This window comes from Mastomys coucha, unplaced genomic scaffold (assembly GCF_008632895.1).
Source record: "Mastomys coucha isolate ucsf_1 unplaced genomic scaffold, UCSF_Mcou_1 pScaffold18, whole genome shotgun sequence".
In the NCBI taxonomy this organism is placed as follows: domain Eukaryota; kingdom Metazoa; phylum Chordata; class Mammalia; order Rodentia; family Muridae; genus Mastomys; species Mastomys coucha.
In genome coordinates this window covers 10,750,588-10,771,339 of record NW_022196900.1, presented here as the reverse complement: position 1 = coordinate 10,771,339, position 20,752 = coordinate 10,750,588, and the positions used below count along the sequence as shown (strand labels likewise).

Below are 20,752 nucleotides of genomic sequence, written 5' to 3'. Positions count from 1 at the left end.
TTCTTCTTGAGTTCCTTGTGGAATGTGGGTTGTTCTTCCTGTACTCCAGACTTCTGCACTAATAACCAATTATCAGAGAGTGCATACCGTATTTGTTCTTTTGTGATTGGAGCAAAGCACATTCTTAACCGGTATAACATAAGGAAATTGCTCTTCTGCCCCTTGATTTGTGGCAGTCTATAAATTTGGAATTGGTGAAATTTTCCCTTTAAAGGCAAATGATAAAACACTGAGTGAACTAATTATTCTGTGATTATAGCCTGTAAGCTTAGCATTTCCTTATGATATAGCCTTTAAGCTTAGCACATCCATTCCATCTGATGATATAGGACAATGATTGCCTAACTGTGTTCACAGGGATTCACTAAAGACTAAAAAGGAGCCATTCTTCCTTTGTTATTGCATATTCTGAGCATATTGACATGGGCCTTACTGCAAATGCATTGCCCTGTATGTGAAGGACTTGTCATGCTGGCCCTGAAGTCACCAGACTGCTCAGAGAGCCTTTAAGTTTGATCACTAACCTGCCTCTCTGACCAGACTTTCAATTTTCCATTCTCATTGCTTCACACTGTGAACAAGGATTTGAGAGGTACAAAGAATTAATTACACTAATGTTCTCCTCGTAATTCGAGTGAAATAAAATGTCATTGCAGCAAAGCTTAATCACAATTAGTAGATCACAAGTTTCAAAATAAGGTGCTGAAATGGAAATGTACCAAGATACTGGTTAAAGATATGCTAATCTCGTTTAAAGATATGCTAATCTCATTTCTAATGTTAAAGGGGTCAATTTCAGGTAGCAAGCAATGAGCAGAATCATATAAGGGTGGTTTTTAATGTCCAATAAAATAAAAATCTGTTATGCAATTACATAGAATTAATAATAATTAAATTAATATGTACTGATAATCCATAATAAATGAAAGGCATATTATGGGCTGGAGAGATGATTCAGCATTTAAGAGCACTTTCTGCTCTCCCAAAGAACCCATGTTTACTACCCAGCATCCATATCAGATGGTTCTCAACCTACTGTAACTCCACTTCCAGGAGATTTGATGCCCTCTTCTGGCCTTTGAGGGAACTGCATGCAAAAGATGCACATACAAACAAGCAGACCAACACACACACACACACACACACACACACACACACACACACACGCATAAACATTACCCATAAATAAAACTAAATACAATTTATAAATATTCTTTAAAGGCATTTATATCACAAGTAACTGAATCATACTCTAAATGTATCAAACACATTTCTACCAATGTACAAAACTATATCAAATGACAGAATTCAAAAAAAGGTTTGTGTCAACCATGGTGGCTATTCTAGCAGGTGTTTCAGACAGGAATAGTCAGCATTTGGCTGAGCGTTCATTCTTAGTGCAAACCAAATTATCATGTGACAAAAGCTATCTCTTAGCAACAGTTCCAAGCTGCACTGACATAAAGTAATCAAATTTCTGTAGGAAATTTAACTTGCACACTTGACAGTTTAATTATCTGGTGCATTTTCAGTAGTTGTCATTATAAGAAAATATGTCTAAACTTTCCACTAAGGATTGTGACAAATCATTGTTTATAACAATAGTTTCAATATTTGATAAATTTTAATTATCTAAAATAGACTGAGAAAGAAGTCATGGAAACAATGCCCTTTACAAAATTCTCAAATAATATAAAATATCATGAGGTAACTGTAACCAAAAAAAAGTGAAAGGCTGGTATGACTGGAGACTGTTACTAAGGCTATGGAGCACTCACAAAAAGGGATCTATCATGACTGTCCTTCGAAAGACCTAACAAGCAACTGAAAGAATCATATGAAGATATTGGCACCCAACCACTGGACAGAAGCTGCTGACTTCTGTGGTTGAATTAGGAAAAGCTGGAAGAAGCTGAGGAGGAGGGCAATCCTGTAGGAGGACCAGCAGTCTCAATTAACCTGGATCCTCGAGATCTCTCAGACCCTGGACCACCAACCAGGCAGCATACACCAGCTGATACAAGGTCCCCAATATATATACAGCAGAGGACTGCTGGGTCTGGGTTCAGTCAGAGAAGATGCACCTAACCCTCAAGAGACTAGAGGCCCCAGGGAGCTTAGAGGTCTGATGGATGGGCAGTCAGGAGTGGGGACATCCTTGTGCATGAAGAGGTATAGGATGTGGAACAGTTGGAGAGTGGATGGGAGGGGAATAAAATCTGGAGTGCAAATAGATAAATAAATAAAGAAAGAAAGAAATTTCAAGTGTTTAAATAAAGAAACTGAAGAAGATATCAGAAGATAGAAAGATCTCTTATGCTCATAGATCAATAGAATTAACAAAGTGAAAATCACCGTCCAATCAAAACCAATCTATTAGTACACTGCAATTTCCATCAGAATTCGGCACAATTTTTAGAGACCTTGCAAGGACCATTCTCAACTTCATATAGAAAAACAAAAATCCCAGGATAGCTAAAACAACCCTGAACAATTTTTAAAAACTGCTAGAGATATAACCATCCCAAATTTTAAGTTATAATACAAAGCCATAGTAATAAAACAAAGTATTGGCATAAAAACAGACATGTTGATCAATGGAATCCAATTGAATACCCAGACATAAACTTGCACATCTGTGGAAACCTGTTTTTTTTTTTTAATATAAAGAAACCACACTGGATAAAAAGCAAACACACTGAAAAAGAGAAAGCATCTTCAACAAATCGTCCTGGTAAAACTGGTCGTTTGCCTGCAGAAGAATGCAAACAGATCAATATTTGTCACCCTGAACAAAACTTGGTCAAGTGGATTAAAGACCTCAACATAGAACCAGACACACTGACCCTGATAGAAGAGAAAGAGAGAGAAAAGGAGAAAGAAAGCATAGCCTTGAATCCAACTGGTACAGGAAAGGCTTTCTGAACATAATATCAATATCATAAACACTAAGACCAACAATTAAGAAATGTGACTTTATGAAATTGAAAAGATTGTGTAAGGCAAAGGACATGTCAATTGAACCAAGAAGTAGATTGTAGAATGGGGAAAGATTTATACCAGTTCCGCATCCAACAAAAGTCTAATATGCAAAATATGTAAAGTACTCAAGAAACCATATTAAAAAAAAAACAAATAATCCTGTTTTAAAATGGGGTACATATCTAAGCAGAGAATTCCTAATAAAGGAATCGCAAATGGCTGAGGAACGCAGTGTCCTTAGACATCTGGGAAATGCAAATCAAAACTACTCTTAGAATTCCATCTTACCTGTCAAAATGGCTAAGATCAATAACGCAAGTCTCAGCTCCTGCTAGCTAGAATACAGAGCATGGAGAACGCTCGTCCTTCACTGGAAGGAGTACAAACTTGTACAGTCACTATGGAAATCAGTACAGCAGTTCCTCAGAAAATTGGGATAAATCTCAGGATCCAGCTATACCCATATACTCTTGGGCATATACCCAAAGGATGTTTTAGCTTACCACCAGGAAAGTTGCTCAACTACATTCACTGTGGCTTTATTCATAACAGCCAAAAACCAGAAACAACCTAGATGTCCCTCAGCTGAAGAATGGATAAAGAAAATGTGGTACCCACAATGGAATATTACTCAGCTGTTGAAAAAGAAATGACATCATGAAATGTACAGGCAAATGGATGGAACTAGAAAAAAATATCATCCTGAGTGAGATAACCAGATCCAGAATGACAAATGTAGTATGTATTTACTTCTAAGTGGTTGTTAACTGTTAAGTAAATTATAATCAAGCTACGATCAAGCTACTGTCCACACAGCCTGAGAGGTTGTTAGGTAAAGAGGAGAACTCTAGAAAGGATGCATAGATCTCCCTGGGAAGGGGAAACTGAGTAGGTTTTGCAGGCAGTTTGGGTACAGACGTGGACGGGAGCAGGAGGTATCAGGTGGTGGTGAAGGCATGGAGGGAGATAATGCAGGGAGAGAAAGTTGGAATTAGGGATACATTAGGGGGCAGTGTAGAAACCTAGTGCAGTGGGAAAATACCTGCAAACCTATGACGGTGACTCTCGTGAGGACTCCTAGTAACAGAGGATATGATAACTGAACCTGCCATCTTTGGTGGTCGGGCAAGATGTCCAGTGGTGGGACTGAGTTGTATTTTGGTTGAGTTGTTGTCCAAAGGGTTCCAGGGAGATTCCAAACATCCCAGGCTGATGCTAGGACATCCAAAACCTGACAGCAGGGGTGTAGGGTGGGGCATAGCCAAGGGTAACCACCACACAACTCATCAGCTCATTGACGGTAGAGGTCGAGATTGTGCTTATGTGGATCCTTCACCCTACATTCTAGTGCCTTTGGCTTCTCTGCGGGTTATCAAAAGAGAAACCTGAACACCAACGCAGCCACAAAACACTGACCTACAGTCTGTCCTGCCTTCAAGATATGATAAGGCAAATGTGGTACCGAACCTCTGGGGGTGGCCAACCAATGTCTTGTTTAGCTTGAGGCACATGCCTGACACTGACTTGGGTGGCCTAGAGAGCTAGGGTAGAATCAAACACAGCTGGCACAAAAACAAGTCAGTGAAATGATCCCATATGATATTCTGCTATACTCATAGATCTGTGCCTTGTCTAGTCATCGTTAGAAGGCCTTCCTATGGCAGCAGATGCAGAAACCACATTATGTGGAGACATTCTGTAGAGAGAGTGTCTAAATTAGAAGTCTCCACCAGGTCCCTTCTCTCAGAGTTAAACAACCTCATGAAAGAGAGGGGGAAAAAAGACTGTAGAAGTCACGTGAAATGAGGCCTCTGTTTCCTGTAAAAAAAACAGTGGGTGCAATTGATATCTGTAAAAATTATCTTATTACTGAGATCATTGTGCACACAGATGAAATGTGCAAGGGGCATAGCAATAAAATAATTATTTTTATTATTTGTTGAATGTATTGTGTATTGGAAACACATAGAACTCAACAACTACATTCTACAAGCAAGTCTCCATTGTTACTACTTACTGGGTTCTCCTCCTGTTCAGGACACTTTCTGTGCATTACCACATTTCATATTGAAAATGGTATATCGTGGTCATTTGGGAGACAGGAGTCTATGATGCTGAGATGTTAAATTACATAGGTAGCCCTATGGCTTGTAAGTGATGAAGACATAATTTTCACATAGCTCATCCTATCTTCTAAGACCTAATACCGTGTAGCACAAAAGAGGAAAATCTCAGATAATTTCAAAGGGCAGTGGCACTACCATAAAGGAGAACTTGGGACCTAAGTGAGAACAGTATAGGCACTATTTGAAAGGATACTACATGATCAGACCTAAGATAAACAGAACCATGATTTATAGCCAACATTCATCCAGAATAAGGAAGCTACTACTGTTGTAGAATGACATCACTGTTTATGTTTGCCTATCTAGTGTTCACCTGTTTTCCAGTACATCTCTCATAACTATCCTAAAATCCAAGTAGAGAATGCCATTATCTGCATCCTCCCACTTCTGCTGCCCTTTGCCTGGGATACCCTCCCGTCCTAGCCCTACCATACTTCACTATTTGATTTGTTGTAACTGCTGGGATTTATAGTTATATGAATTGTCTATTTCTCAGCTAGTCATGTGCTGTTCCTCTCTTACTCACTGCATAGGCAGAGGGCACATCTCACAATACAAGGTTAAAATTGCCTTTCTGGATTGGATGTATGTTCAGTAAGGAATTCTGTACCTTTCTTGACTAAATGTTCCCTATTTATTGTGAACACAGCTCTTTTTCTATTACCATTGCTGCAGATGTTTTTTGATATTTCATGTGCCTTCACGTTTTGTTTATGATAGATTTTTTTCCATGTCAGAACAAACAGGTTACATTATTCAGTTTAGTGAATCTTAAATTCTCATATATTCACCCAGTTGGGCTATTTTTAATGATTTAATATTATGCTATTAGTAGATAGGAATTTATTTATTTATTTATTTATTTATTTATTTATTTATTTATTTATTTGTTGAGACAGGGTTTCTCTCGTGTAGCTATAGCCATCCTGTAACTCTCTCTGTATACCAGGCTGGCCTCAAACTCAGAGATTCACCTGGCCCTGCCTTTCAAGTGCTGAGATTAAAGGCATGTGCCAACACTACCCAAGAGGAATTATTTTTATTGCAGAATTAGGAATTTAAATTATATCATTGTTCTAAATGTTTTATTTTCTCAACTCAATCTCATATTCCCTTCCATTTTGCTTTGTATTTCATGTATAATGTATTAATTCAGTATACTTAATTGTTGTTCTTTGTGTATGTTAGCTTTTGTTCTATTTACTTCTTAATTCTCTCTTCATAGTTCTGTACTTGGACTTTTCTTGCCTAAGAAAGACCCTTGCCCTTCTATTGTTTAATTTTTCAAAATCTATTAATTTGGCTCAATAATTTTTTAAATTTTTGCCAAAAATTTTAACATAATTTATACTATAAAGCTTGACTTCATTAATGACATGTGCATGTGTGTGTGTGTGTATGTGTGTGTGTGTGTGTGTGTGTGTGTGTGTGTGAGAGAGAGAGAGAGAGAGAGAGAGAGACGTGGGAGAGGAGGACTTTAGCATCACTTGAGAAAAATTGCAAGATGCTACATGTGAAGCTGCTAATAAGTATCATTAGATGCTTATAAACAATTACTTAATAAATATTTATTTGAAGAATTGCTCCCCTTAAGACAGTGAAAGAATTAATGTCAACATCTGGAGTTCCTCAACAGAACTGGTTATACGGATGAGCCTGCTTACGTGGATTAGTCACTATCTGCTGGGGAAAAAAAGAACTCTTTGGCTAAGTCCCATCTTGCTTTTTCTTGCCAAATACTCTTAAATGTCTCCATCTAATGGTGAATTATCAATATGATCAGCATAATTTATTCTCATTCTTGCCTTCATACAACAAGCCTGTTCCTCATACTTATTTAGTGAATTCTTCTGTGGGAAGTATTTGAATGAACCTTGGTTACAATTCAGGCAAAATGTGGGGCCTTGAAACTGTGGTGGAAATGGTTGCTTTCCTGTCTGTCAATTTTTAGTCTCTCAGATTATGATCAAAGTCCAGGAACTGGGATGAATGAAAGAATAATCCCAGTTGACATACACTATCTCTGGCTCAATCTGTCAGAAGAGAGATTTAAGACACAGTTCTAGTCTATTGTGTGAGATAAGCAGTATTGTGCATTTGAGGCAATCTGCAGTTAAGGAATGAACTATATAAGACATATGGAATGATTAAGATTTTGTAGTCATCAGAAATAATCAAATAAAAACTCAAGTCACTATAAGGTAAATACATTGTAAATACATATACATATAAACAATGAACGAAGGCAATTAAAAAAATGAAAAACCAAAATCAAAACCAGCTCTACACTCAAAGAAATAAATAGCATAAGCTGAACCAAATATGGATGGATGCTCACAACCAGGGAACACAAATTCTAGTTGTTGTAAATGATATGGACCATGGGGGACAAGGTCACATACACTTTTGTGTCCACAAAACAAAGTCATACATCAATAAATACATTCAACAAATACTTTCATTGGGGCATTAGATAGGCAGCCTCCAGCAAAGTAAGGGGATCATTTCTGTAAATTCCAGATGTTATTCACATTCTTAGTTTTAGGATTGATGGAGTCTTAATGTCTGCTAAGCTAACCAGGACATTGTAAAAAGATAACCTAATACTCAAGAGACTGTCAGGCCAAACACAGAAGGTAAGATTAATGGATTTAAAGAGTTTTAGATAGGAGGCTGGAAAGATGTCTCAGTGATAAGAGCACTGACTGCCCTTCTAGATGACCTGAGTTCAACTCCCAGTAACCACTTGGTGGCTCACAACCATCTGTAATGGGATCCGATGCCTTCTTCTGGTGTGTCTGACAGCTACACTATACTCAGAAATAAAATAAATAAGGAAAAAAAAAAGAGTTTTAGTTAGCCTTATAATTTTCGTGCTTAATCTAAAATCTGTTTTCTCTATAATGCTGTTGTTCTGTGCATCTAAGGTCAGTCTATGGAATCATTACTGTAGATGCAGCCTCAGGATTTCAGTTAACAACAACCGAAAAGACTTTAGAAATTTGGATGAAAGCACTGTTTGGAAAAATGAATACAAATGCAAACAAATCCATTTCCTGTGAAAAGAAAGTTTATATGAAAATATTTGCCCTGGTTCAAGAAAAAAAAAAAAAAGAGTTATCCAGTATGGCTTTGTGTGTGTTGTGGGAAAGGAAAATTATTACAGACCAGAATTTTGGCAAGCTCTCAGAGATAGTTCAATAGTTTCCAATTGAAAGATACTTAATTCTCTTGATAGGTATTTGTTGTGCAACCAGCATTTATAAAGCTTTGTTCTAAAGTTTCTCAGGAAATCGTTGTTAAAGGGTAAATGTGTCAAGTATCTGCTGTTGGAAAGAATACATGACAAATATATTAATGTTGAAAGACTTCCCTTCAACTATGTAATTTATAATTCGTGACTGTTAAATTAAGAAACTCTTCCTTAATTGAGCTGCCAAGTTCCATGAGTAGATGAAATAGTAATTTCATGAAAACATTTTATGGCACTTTTTTTTTTATAGCAAGAGCTCAAAATCAACACAAATAGAAATATAACCAGGCCTTTAACCTTGGACTTTACACTTAACCGTGATGTATATACCCTACAATACTTCAGGTGTTATAGAAGAGCCTTGCTCAAGGGTCTAGAGGCCTATTCATATTCTATATTTTCTTATACAAGAGTGGCACTGTGCTAATTTTTCTCTGATAGTTGTTTCACAGAAACAAAGCAATTTATTCCAATTATTCTCCTGAGTGAAATGTCTAACAAATGAATCATTAAACACAGTGTAAGAAATATGATACATGAAATGGACTGATTGTAAGAAAGACAAACCCCATAAAAATCTGTGACCACATAGGTGATTATGTCACTTCTCACATTTACATCAAGAGCTATCTGCTCTCTGGTACTCAAACAAAAATCATCAGGAAATTGGGATGAAGTATTGATTGCTCAGTAGATAAAAAGCATTATCTTTTTCAAGTAAGAGAATTTTTATTCCAGAGAAAATATGACAAGGAAAAATAGAGAAAGGCTTTAGCCTTGCAGGAAAACAGAAGTACCTCGTTATGGTCTTTGGGCAATGCTTTCTAATTCTTCTTTTTCATTATCTTTAAATACAGAATCCCCTGCACCTACAGCTGAGTTTAGAAAACTCACTAAGTTCTGATGCTGATGTCACTGTCTCAATCCTGACCATGAACAGCTGGTACAATTTTAGCTTGTTGCTATGCCAGGAAGACTGGAATATCACCGACTTCCTCCTCCTTACGGAGAATAACTCCAAGTTCCACCTCGAGTCTATCATCAACATCACTGCTAACCTGTCCTCCACAAAGGACCTTCTAAGTTTCCTGCAGGTCCAGCTGGAAAACATTAAGAACAGCACACCCACGATGGTGATGTTTGGCTGTGACATGGGGAGTATCCGGCAGATATTTGAAATGTCCACACAGTTTGGACTATCACCTCCTGAACTTCACTGGGTTTTAGGAGACTCACAGAACGTGGAGGAACTGAGGACAGAAGGCCTGCCCTTAGGGCTCATTGCTCATGGAAAAACCACACAGTCTGTCTTTGAGTACTATGTTCAGGATGCCATGGAGTTGGTTGCAAGAGCTGTAGCCACGGCCACCATGATCCAGCCAGAACTTGCTCTCCTTCCCAGCACAATGAACTGCATGGATGTGAAAACCACAAATCTCACTTCTGGACAATATTTATCAAGGTAGGATGTAAAGCCTTAGGTACATTCTCATCGAGAGAGTTGGGATAGCAAGTAAAGTTTTCCTATCAATCCACTCTGCAGAAATCTTGATTCTGTGTAGCTCTAAGGGCCAATAGTCCTGATATAGTAAGGGGCAACTAAAGACTAGTCTCTTATGATCTGGTCTCTGTAATTTGACTCTGTATTGCATGCTGTATTGTAGGGACAGCACTCAGTACTATTTAGTTCCTTAGTACTGTTGAGTTCTTGCCAGGATATTTAAAAGGCTAGAACTTCAATATTCTAACTAATACATCAAGATAACATAGACTGGCTTGATGCAGTGTAATAAATAGGCCATGAAATTGTATATGAAAAGTAATTAACCCATGGTTGACTCACATAAAAGCAAGGAATACTTATTTTCTTGTTTATTCTTTCCCTCATAAGTAGGACTGAACAAAACTTTCTAAATACACACAGAGGAAAAAATAGGTACATGAAAATGTACTTTTCTCTCTCCTAAAATTGTTTAAGGCTGTTGAGACCCTGGTTAAAGGCAGAGACTTCAGAATCACATAGAAATAGAATCTTAGTTCTGCCTCCTTATTCTTGTACCACTTAGTCAAGTTACCCAATTTCTCTCAACCTTAGTTTCTTAGGATTCATGTCTGTTTATAGAAAATGCATGTAAAACTATAACGATTATAAGCATAATATCCTACTACTTGTGGAATTGTTGTGATAGCAGAGAAAAAAGAGAAGCTACAAGATGGGTGGGTAATAAATCAATAGATGATATGTAGATGAAAGAGAGAGAGAGAGAGATACGGTAGACAGATGTAAAGAATGTATATATAGAAGTAAGCATTCCATAAGAGTATTTTTCTAATTGCTGGTTATTATTTTATATTTAATTACATGTGTGCATATTGTAATTTGGTGTCTTTATGTTTAGTAGCTCACTTGATTCAGAAGATGGAATGGAAAAAAAAAATTTTTTTTTTTTTTGGGTTTTCGAGACAGGGTTTCTCTGTATAGCTCAGGCTGTCCTGGAGCTCACTTCGTAGGCCAGGCTAGCCTCGAACTGAGAAATCCACCTGCCTCTGCCTCCCAAGTGCTGGGATTAAAGGCGTGTGCCACCACCACCCGGCTCTATTTAAAATAAAGCATAACCACTCACATAGAAATGCGCTTATAATTACTGGGAAAGGGGAATGTCCTTAAGTGATATTTTTAGGCTACTTGATTTTTATCTAAAAGAGGATGACCTATGGTCAAAGAGTCCAGGTCAAAGAATGAGGGCCACTCCAAAGGTGAATCTTTCCTGTAGACTAAAACCCATTTTAAAGCAATACTCTCAAAGTGTATAAAGACTATACAGCAATTTTGGTGTCTTATCTTAAGAAAATACAAATACTTGGTAAAAGACCAGAAAGTTTTCATCATTTTATATATAATTGTACTGAGGACTTACTGTACACAGGCAACCTGCTAACAGTCAAGTGTATGACAGAAGTTCAGTCAGGGCACAGTGTTGGTCAATGCAGCTCAGTCTGTTCTGGGGCTGAAGGGAGAGGGGGGGCAGGGAAAGGAAGTAGACACCCAGTGGTTCTGATATGAACTTGCGTGCAGGAGTTCTTGGTCTGGTCTGGGTCTCACGGCTGCAAAGGCTGAGCCAATACAGTGAGTTGAGTTGAAAGGAGGCAATGCATGGTCTTAAGATGCTTTATTATAGGAAGGAGAGAGAGAAGATGGGAAAGTAGAGGCCGACCAGGGCCATGTGGAGAGAGGGGAAAGGGAGAGGGAGAGAAGAGGCTAAGAGAGAAAAGAGAGAAGAAGAAGGAAGGGAGGGGGCAAACCACCCCTTATATGGTGGGCTGGGCTACTTGTCTGTGGGGTAGGGCATACCTGGCTGTGGTCAGCTGACCGTGGGTGTTGAATCCAGCCAGAATGCTGGGAGCTGGAGCATAGTCTAGCCACAGAATAACGGAGTGAGGGCTTGTGGTGCCAGCCATTTATGTTTGGGAACGTGTCTCTACTGTCCTGTCCCTTGTGAAATCTTTCGCTGGGTCTCTGGAAGGTAAGACTCACTCAACCAAATCACAGACTGCTTTTCACAGCCCACAGCACAGCATAATATTGTTCACAAAAACATAAAATGGGTTTGACAGCACACACCTCTAATCCCAGCATTTCAGAGGCCAAAGCAGAAGGATCTCTGTGGGTTCCAGACCAGCCAAGGATACACAGAGAGAACTTGTTTCAAAAAAAGAGAAAGAAGAAGAGAAAAAGTAAAGTAATTCAAACTAATTTTCAAAAATCTATTTTATTTTACAGTATCTACACAGAGTTCATCCATTTGTACCCTAGTACATAAGTGAGGTTCGGGACTCTATCTAAGAAATAAAAGCCTTCTCCTTTCTAACCACCAAATAATTCCAAACAGTGTTTATTTGGGAGGAGAGTCATAAGCAGCATGAGAAACCACACATGAAAAGTACATTATAGCATCTAGCATACTCTTGCATCATGTAAAATGGACAGTGCAAGAAAAGACTCTGTTGGAGTTCATAAAACATTTAGAGAAAATGGGAAAGAGTATTTGTTGACTTAAATTGTATGGTCTCAATCATTCATTTTATCAAGGTCAAATGATCTTTTTGGACTTCCCAAGGTTTAATTTCCAATAAAATCATATTCTCAGACTAGTAAGATTGCTCAGTGAGTAAATCAGTATCCACCAAGACCATAGACTTGAACTCCACCCACCTCACTCCTCAGTTACATAGCAGCAAGAGAGAACTGGTTCCTGTATATTGTCTTCTGACCTCCATACTTGCACAGTGGCACATGCATACATACATACATGCATGCACATGCATTCATACACATGTGTGTATATAGACATGTACACTCATGTACATGCTAACACACACTCATGTGGTACAAGTAATTCACAAATCTAAAATCTCCCTCTACAAGAGATGGCACTTTTTCTATTAACTTCTAAGTGGTACTTAGCCTCCTCATCTTGACCTGTCTGACTTCTAGGGGAAATACAAATTCCATTAAGTTGAAACATTATTATTTGACTTAGTCCACAGCCTAGCATAGAAGATACTTAATTGATAGTTACTGAAATTTATTTATAGAGAAAGAAAACTTTCTCTTGTATTTGTGTCTCCAATATCATTTATCTTACAGGAAAAATGTATAGTTGGCGAAAAATACTTTCTAAACTAAATATAAACTTTTATCTAACTATTTATACTCTAGTTTTCTTCTTTTCTTTTATTTCTTTTACTTTTGTCTCTATGGTGAAAGGCTCTACCCTCATGATTGTTTCCACATATTTTATTCCACAAAGTTTGAAAATTACAAAAGAATGTGAGGTTTGGAGCCCAGAGGCAGTTCACAATGCACAGGGGTCAGTGGCAATATTTTCATCCCCATGGGTTTGTGTGAGAAATGAACTCAAAGAACATCAGAAAATATGCCTAGGACTTTTTTAAACTCCCGAAGGAGTACAGTCAAAGAAAAAGTTTCAAAGTGTTCAGGACAGGGTCAGGGAAAGCGGGCATATCCCCGGAAGGAGTCTGTATAATGAATAACTTAAAGGCTGCCTTAAGCCAAAAGACAGCTGTGGGTTTTCCATCATCCTTGTTTGTTTTGTTTTAATCCAATCTTTCAGAAAGTTAGTTATTCTCAGTCCATAAGTCACATCTGCATACAGTAATTTTCTTAATTGTCCCTAAATTTTGTGAGGCTGACCCCACTCCCTCACTGCATAATAAAAGCCAGAAGGATAATGAGCTGTGACTAGCTGGTGCCAAAGTTATGCAAGCTTTCATTTCTCACACAGTCATTTTTGGTTTGGGCTGACAGAATTGTTAACATTTTAAAATGTTAATGAAATCTCCCCCAAACATGGCATTTTCAGTACAGACTTTTAGACTAGGAAAATAATTTCTTGCGGCAGACTACACAGGCATAATTACAGGTATAAGGGATTTAATTCTTCTCAGTAGCCCACAAGCCAGAGCAAATGTCCATCATGACTCAATGTAGACAAAAGGATTAGAAGACCAAGGTCATTGTGTTATCTTTAACAATGTATTAGAAAGTTGTTTTACTAAACGTTAATTTTGGGGCCAACGGTAGGTGGCACGTTATCTTGACAATGCCTCCATGAATGTGCATCTGTGTTTCTACTCCATCAATGACCATTTCTTGAACTAGGCAGAAGGAGATATATGAGTACTTGAGACTTACCATTTTAGAGCATAATGCATAAAGGTAAGCCATAAAGTTCTGGGATATGTGCATACACACCCCACCCCCATTGCAGAAATTATTCATCCCAACCCAGGGTCTCTACCCTGCGTTTGACCATTTAGTTCTGGGATAAAAAGCACACATAGCCTTTATACTTACAATAAGCTTTAAACAGCACAAGAGCTAGGCAGTTACATACCCACTATGTTATTAGAATCTACTTTCCTATCTACAACCCCAAATTGTTACTTACTACTTACTATGTTTCATATGGGCCGCTCTTAACTCCAGTTGGCCTGCTTTGGGGGCCACGTTTTTATGGCTCACCAAACCCATAGCTGCTTCTCCTTCCTCCTCCTGCGTCTTCTCATTCCATCCTGATTCCTCTCTGACTCCCACACCCAGGAAACCTAAACCCCACCTATGTCTCTTCTTCCCAACTATTGGCTGTTGGCATTTTTAGTTACCAGTCAGAAATAACTTGGGGGCAAGGTCTACATTCGAACTTTCTCTTCTCTGGACAACCAAGTACTGAGTTGGGTTGGGGGGGGGCATGCACTTAGCATTACAATAAATAGCAAAAGGCCAAACCTCAGCACCACCACCCCACCATGAGACAAATTCTTGCTAGGTAGTCCCAGTCTGGCTTAGAACTCACAATCTTATGTCTTTGGTTTCCTGTGCTGGGATGACAGGGCTGTGACACTATGCCTGGAAGGATGTGAGCTGTTTAAAATAAGTGGGAAAAAAATCCATTAACATTCTCAAAGATTTGGTGGTATGCTTTAATAAATGAATACAAGTTTTCACATTTGGAGCTAATTCTTGAGCATAGGACATGAAATGTGTGAATTTGTTAAGACCTGAAGGCAAATTGAAACACAATTGGAGCATTAATTGCATTTGAAGAAGATCTGAGATGTTCCTAAGGAAGTACTCACAGCATACCACATATGGCTGTTAATGCCAGGCTAAAGAGTTTGAATTTCATGTGCCTAATGAATCTCAGCAGAAACAGAACATTACCCTAGACATATTTATAAATATGTCTATTTTTGAGATATGTATTTTGAGATAGAGTCTTCATAAAGTGCCCTATAGCTCAGAGTGACTTTGAATTTGTGATTCCCTGAACCTAATCCCCTCAAGCAGCTAGGATTGCAGGTCTATGCCACTAGGCCAAGTCTTACAGTCCAACTCTACTTTTCTGAGTAGAATGAATAATCATTTCCTTGAACAACTTCTGAACTTCATTTCTGTACCCTGCAAGAATTCCACCAACTAGAAAAAGTTGTGTGTTCAATCATACATTTGCCGAAGTTTCTGATATTGGGTCATGTCCTCAGCTGGGGGCACAAGGCACAGGAGACAGAGGACTTGTCTTTCAGAAAGCTTCTAGTCCATTCCTCTGTCTTCTCAGTAGGAGAGAACACACATCTAATCATTTTTGTCCATTTTCCATAACCAAGCTGTTGAATTATCAGTACCTATGTGCTAACTGTTTCTACTTCTATCGCCAGGCATCTACTGTGTCTGCTGCCGTTCATCTACTCTCTCTTTAGTTGGTGTGATTCAACACACTTGTGGGACTTAAAACCTCCCACACATGGTAATGAGCCTTTCCTCCTATGATTTTCATTGTGTTTACATGGCAAGGCAATTATTGAGATTCTGTCCCTCTCTTAATAGTAATTTTAAAATTATTGTTTCTGCACATAATTGTTAATACTCTGTTATGTGTCAGATATCAAGAGACACTAGAAGAAATTCCAGAAGAAACACAAAAGCCTGTGTTCATTTTTTAAAAACTCTTTAAATTAATGATAGTGTTGGGTCCATTCCTATACACTAGAAATTTTGAAAGAAAAGAAAAGAAACAAAAAAGAAACCCTTGGGGTTTCATGATATAATTCTAATTTTGGATACTTCTACCTATTAGCTTTATTATGTAGTAGCATTTCAAACTAGTCAAAGGTATTTAAACTGAATAAGCTTTAAATTTATTGTTAAACCAATTTACCTTATCCACATTCTAGTACACTTTCAGCATTAGTATAAATCTTCCTTAATTAGTACTTTATGACTATATGATTTATATTTTTGGTCACATGCTACTTAAAATCAAGGGGCAAAGTTGCCTATGTGTGAATACTCTCCTAAGTACCTCCACTCATACAGCTGGCTAGCTTGTAGGCTTCAACATCAACTTTGAGAGAAATATACAGTTTTAGTGAATGTGGAAGCCCCAAGCTAGGTGCTGCTCTTTAGCACTGACTCTCTAGTGCTCCAAGAAAAACACCTTTATGAGTGTCTATGGCCAGCTTAACTTGGCTTTCTCTGCTGGAATACTTCAGGAGCTTATACTTACAGAAGAAAATACATATTGTACAGCCTTATATGTGCCCAGCAGGAAACTCTGCCACTATACCAGTTGACTTAAATCTCTTGACTGTTTCTCTCCTTCTGGGTCTCATGTCATAAGGGATGACATGAGTTGAGTTCAAAATTTGTTTGAAGTCATAAGGACCTCAGATAAAAAACACTAGAAAATGCACACTACCTCAGGACCTTATTTCAATGAGTAAAGGAGGATTCAGCATGCAGCAGGTGTTAAGCTAGGTAATTTCTGCACATTTATGGAGCTTCCAAGTTGTTATTTGCCAGAAAGGAAATTTTATTCTTTGTTCACATTTTCATTTCACAAGCATCTATTGTAAAATTTGGAGATAGGTCAGAAAGTTCTGACTCTATTGAGAACAATGTTAATAACTCCACTCTGAATTCTAGATCTGTCTCCAGACTGCACCATTCTCTATATCCTGTAACCTTTCAGATGTTTGTCTGGCTGGTAAACACTCTGTAATGCTCCATGTCCAGAAATATGCACCAGCTACGATGGAAGAGAAATCAGCACTGAGGCTAGTATTCACACTAGATCTAAAGAGCCAGCATAAATTAAGTTAGGGGACTAAATAAAACAACCAGAAACAGTCAAAGAGTAATCACAGACCACAGAAGTGAGGAGCCAAAGTCAATGACAAAACCCAGGGCAAAAAAAAAAGCAACTTGAGTATAGGACAGTTTTCTTCTGTGTGGTATATGGGAAGGGGGGGGGGGGACAGAAAAGGTGGGAAAAAAAACAGAAAGAGTGCTGGCCTGACACATGTTCTCAAGGAAAAGATGAGTACTTTAGCCACATGTCATATTCCTTGATCAAGCCTCCTCTTCACATACACCAATAGCAGAACAGCATTAAGCATGTACTACATTAGGACTTGCAGTTATTGGTATTTTCTTCCTCTCATGGGAAAATCCAAAAATGTCAGCAGCAATTCTTCCATTATGAAGTTTTACTTGTAACTGAATTTTGCAAGTAGTGGCAAAACACAGACTTTGATGAGTCATACATGTGTGCATATATTTATTGTTAAACTGATTTTGCCCATTTACTGGTAAAAGTGTTTTTGAAAAGATGAGCTGGGGTGTTGTTTTAAAATACAACAATATCAATGATTACAATATATTGGCATCCAGTGGTTTGAAGCTCCTATTTTAGACATCTCTAGTTTCTGTAGAGTTCCTTATTATCAGAGAGCATTCCCATTGAACTAATTTCTATTTTTGTATCTCATCCATTATTCAGAAGGAAATGTATTAGAATCATAATGCTTTGAACACTCTATAAACTGAAAATGCAAAAGCTTCCTGGATGATTGAGCCCATTCTTCTGCCAGAGCAATGAATGCTTTAAGATACTTGTCTGCTCTGAGAAGATGTATATTTAACTGCATTTGCCACACAGACATCATGGAGAAGTTCCCCTGGACAGACACCATGCTATGCCTAAATCAAAGCTGATTCCATATGACAGATGAATATGGGTCTCTTCAGCTTGGCAGCTTGTGTAATGAAAGCAGCCAGCAAGGGGCAGGTTCATTCATGATAACAGCAAGGCTGTGACATTTCTGCTTTTTCAATGTAAAACATGTTTAAACCCATGTTTACAAGGGTCTTATAGTCTAAATAGTCAAACATGGGGATAATTAATGGACATTCAAGAATACACTTCAAGCTACCAGGAAGACTAGGAGTACAGAGTGTACTTCTCCATGTAGGTTAAGAAATAATATACGGTTTATGACCAACTTGGAGAAAAACCTTGTAGATGGAGAACTAAAATCAAACTAATATCAAAGTAGCATGTTCTGATGAGGTTGGCAACAGTATGTCCAGTAGTAGTGAACTGTGTCTTCATCTAAACTCTTATTAACAAATAATGAAGCAAATACAGAGGTCTACATCCGTAAACCAAGCCATGAGTGAGAACTGAGCTAGAAACAATTGACATGTGCATGAAGAGTTGTCTTCCAGGGATGCAAGAGAAGAGTAAGATAATAAAGGGAGGCATGACTAGATTGATTTCAGAGTGCTAGTTCTCGGGGGAATTAGAAAAGGAACAGACACAGTATAAACCAAGTGAAATGGTTTAAGTGTAAAGGCACTTGCCACCCAAGTGTGATGATCCCGTGTACTTACTGTGGTGCACACAAATGCCCACATGCATAAAATAATACGAATGAAAAGCACTTTTAATTAAAGAACTGCTATATCTGGAGCTGAATGAAAGGACAGAAAGACACAAATATTCAGACTGAGTATTTAAAAACAAGTAAACCTGACATGTGAGCCCAACAATCCTAATACAACTAGATGATGCTAGTACATGGGAAGCTTGAAAGGATGGCACTGGTAACAATACTATCAAGATTCCTAACTAATGCTAGGCATAGTGGTGCATACATGTAAATCCAGCACTTAGAGGAAAAGGCAGGAGGATTAGGAGTTCAAGGTCATCCTGAGCCATATACGGAATTTAAGGCTAACTTGAGCTACATGCAACCTTATCTCAAAGAGAAGGGAGGAAGGAAGGAAGGAAGGAAGGAAGGAAGGAAGGAAGGAAGGAAGGAAGGAAGGAAGGAAAGAAAGAAAGAAAGAAAGAAAGAAAGAAAGAAAGAAAGAAAGAAAGAAAGGAGGAAGGAAAATATACTGCTAATTGAGCAAAGTCAAAAGGTCAAAATTAATTCTCATAGGAAAGATTATTGTAGAGCTTTATAGAGGAGGAACAGATCTCTCATTTATCAGAGGGAAAATATTAATATAATGAGATAATCATGAAGGGGGAAGTCAGCTCATTTTTCAAGGTATGAGAGAATGAGGATGCAGAATTTGTTAATGAACTAAGAAGTTTCCCAAGGGGAAAATGAACATTAAAGCTTTGTAGAGAAGATAGATATCCCCATGTATAGATATGATAAATGGACTGCTATAGTGGCAGAGTGGGTGAGAGGACAGAGAAGCCTGGAAGAAACAGAAAACAAGTGAGACCACTTGATAAAGAGTTCATGTGTAAAATAAGACCAAAGTCAAAGCCAGTGTATGACCTGTGAATAGCTGGGGCAAGAAGAAAGACATACAAGAAGGGTGAAGCTTTTAAACAGCACAAGAGTGGAGATAACCGGATGAGAACAGAAGAATTTCAAAAGCAAGAACAAAACACAAATTTCTAATATTCATATTTCAAAATTTTTATATGCCAAATAAGACAAAAAAATCATTAAATTTGTTGTTTTGCTTTGAAAATTCATAAAATATGTTCTGATCAGAGTTTACCCTCTCCCGTCTCCTCTCAGCTCCTCTGCACCTCCTCACCTTTCCAATCTCATGCCTTCATTCTCTCATTCTCTCTTTAGAAGACAAACAGACAAATTCAGAAATGCAAACAAGCAGGGCAGTGATGACTCAAGCCTTTAATCCCAGCACTTGGGAGGCAGAGGCAGGCAATTTCTGAATTTGAGGCCAGCCTGGTCTACAGAGTGAGTTCCAGGACAGCCAGGGCTACACAGAGAAACCCTGTCTCGAAAAACCAAAAGAAGAAGAAGGAGGAGGAGGAGGAGGAGGAGGAGGAGGAGAAGGAGAAGAAGAAGAAGAAGAAGAAGAAGAAGAAGAAGAAGAAGAAGAAGAAGAAGAAGAAGAAGAAGAAGAAGAAGAAGAAGAAGAAGAAGAAGAAGAAGGAGGAGGAGGAGGAGAGCAAACAAATCAGGATAAATAGACAAATAAATAAAGTGAAAAAAACACAAGACATACACACCTGAAATAAACCATAAAAACACAAAATCAGAGGACAATAATATACAAACAGAAGATCAGTAAGTTTTAAAAAAATGCCAAAACAAAGCAATATGAGAGGAAAAACTAGGCATGCTACAATCTATATAACCAGAGACTCAGTATAGACAAAAGGACTATGGAAAAGGGGAAGATCTCTCAAGAAAAGGGACATGAAATGTGTAGTTGTGGAGATACATGGGACAGAGTGGAGCAGAAGGATTAAGCAGAGATAGGAGGAGAAGAGGGTGGTAAGAGTACAGGGAGGGATAGCTAACACTAAGAGTCTTTGGGGGCCATTTAGAAACTTACTACAGTTGAAACGTCTTAAAATATATACATATATGATTAAATCTAAATGGACTCACTAAACAAGAGGGAAAGCAGTGCCCCAACTAGACATCTTTCCTCTCCAAGCAAAACTGTCAGTACCAGGAATGGCTTACATCTTATTGAGTTGTTGACTCCACGAAATCCCATGGAATCCCAAAGTAACATGGGCTATTG

At 38.1% G+C, this 20,752-nt stretch overlaps 1 protein-coding gene across 3 annotated transcripts in view; it reads left to right on the top strand.

The window, feature by feature from the left end:
* Grin3a (glutamate ionotropic receptor NMDA type subunit 3A) overlaps window positions 1-20,752 on the top strand; it is a 188,434-nt gene that overhangs the window by 41,409 nt on the left and 126,273 nt on the right. For all 3 annotated transcript variants that reach the window (XM_031377390.1, XM_031377389.1, XM_031377391.1), the window contains exon 2: window positions 9,219-9,823. In XM_031377390.1, coding sequence (XP_031233250.1) covers window positions 9,219-9,823 — 605 coding nt within the window. The remainder of the gene's footprint in view (window positions 1-9,218; window positions 9,824-20,752) is intronic.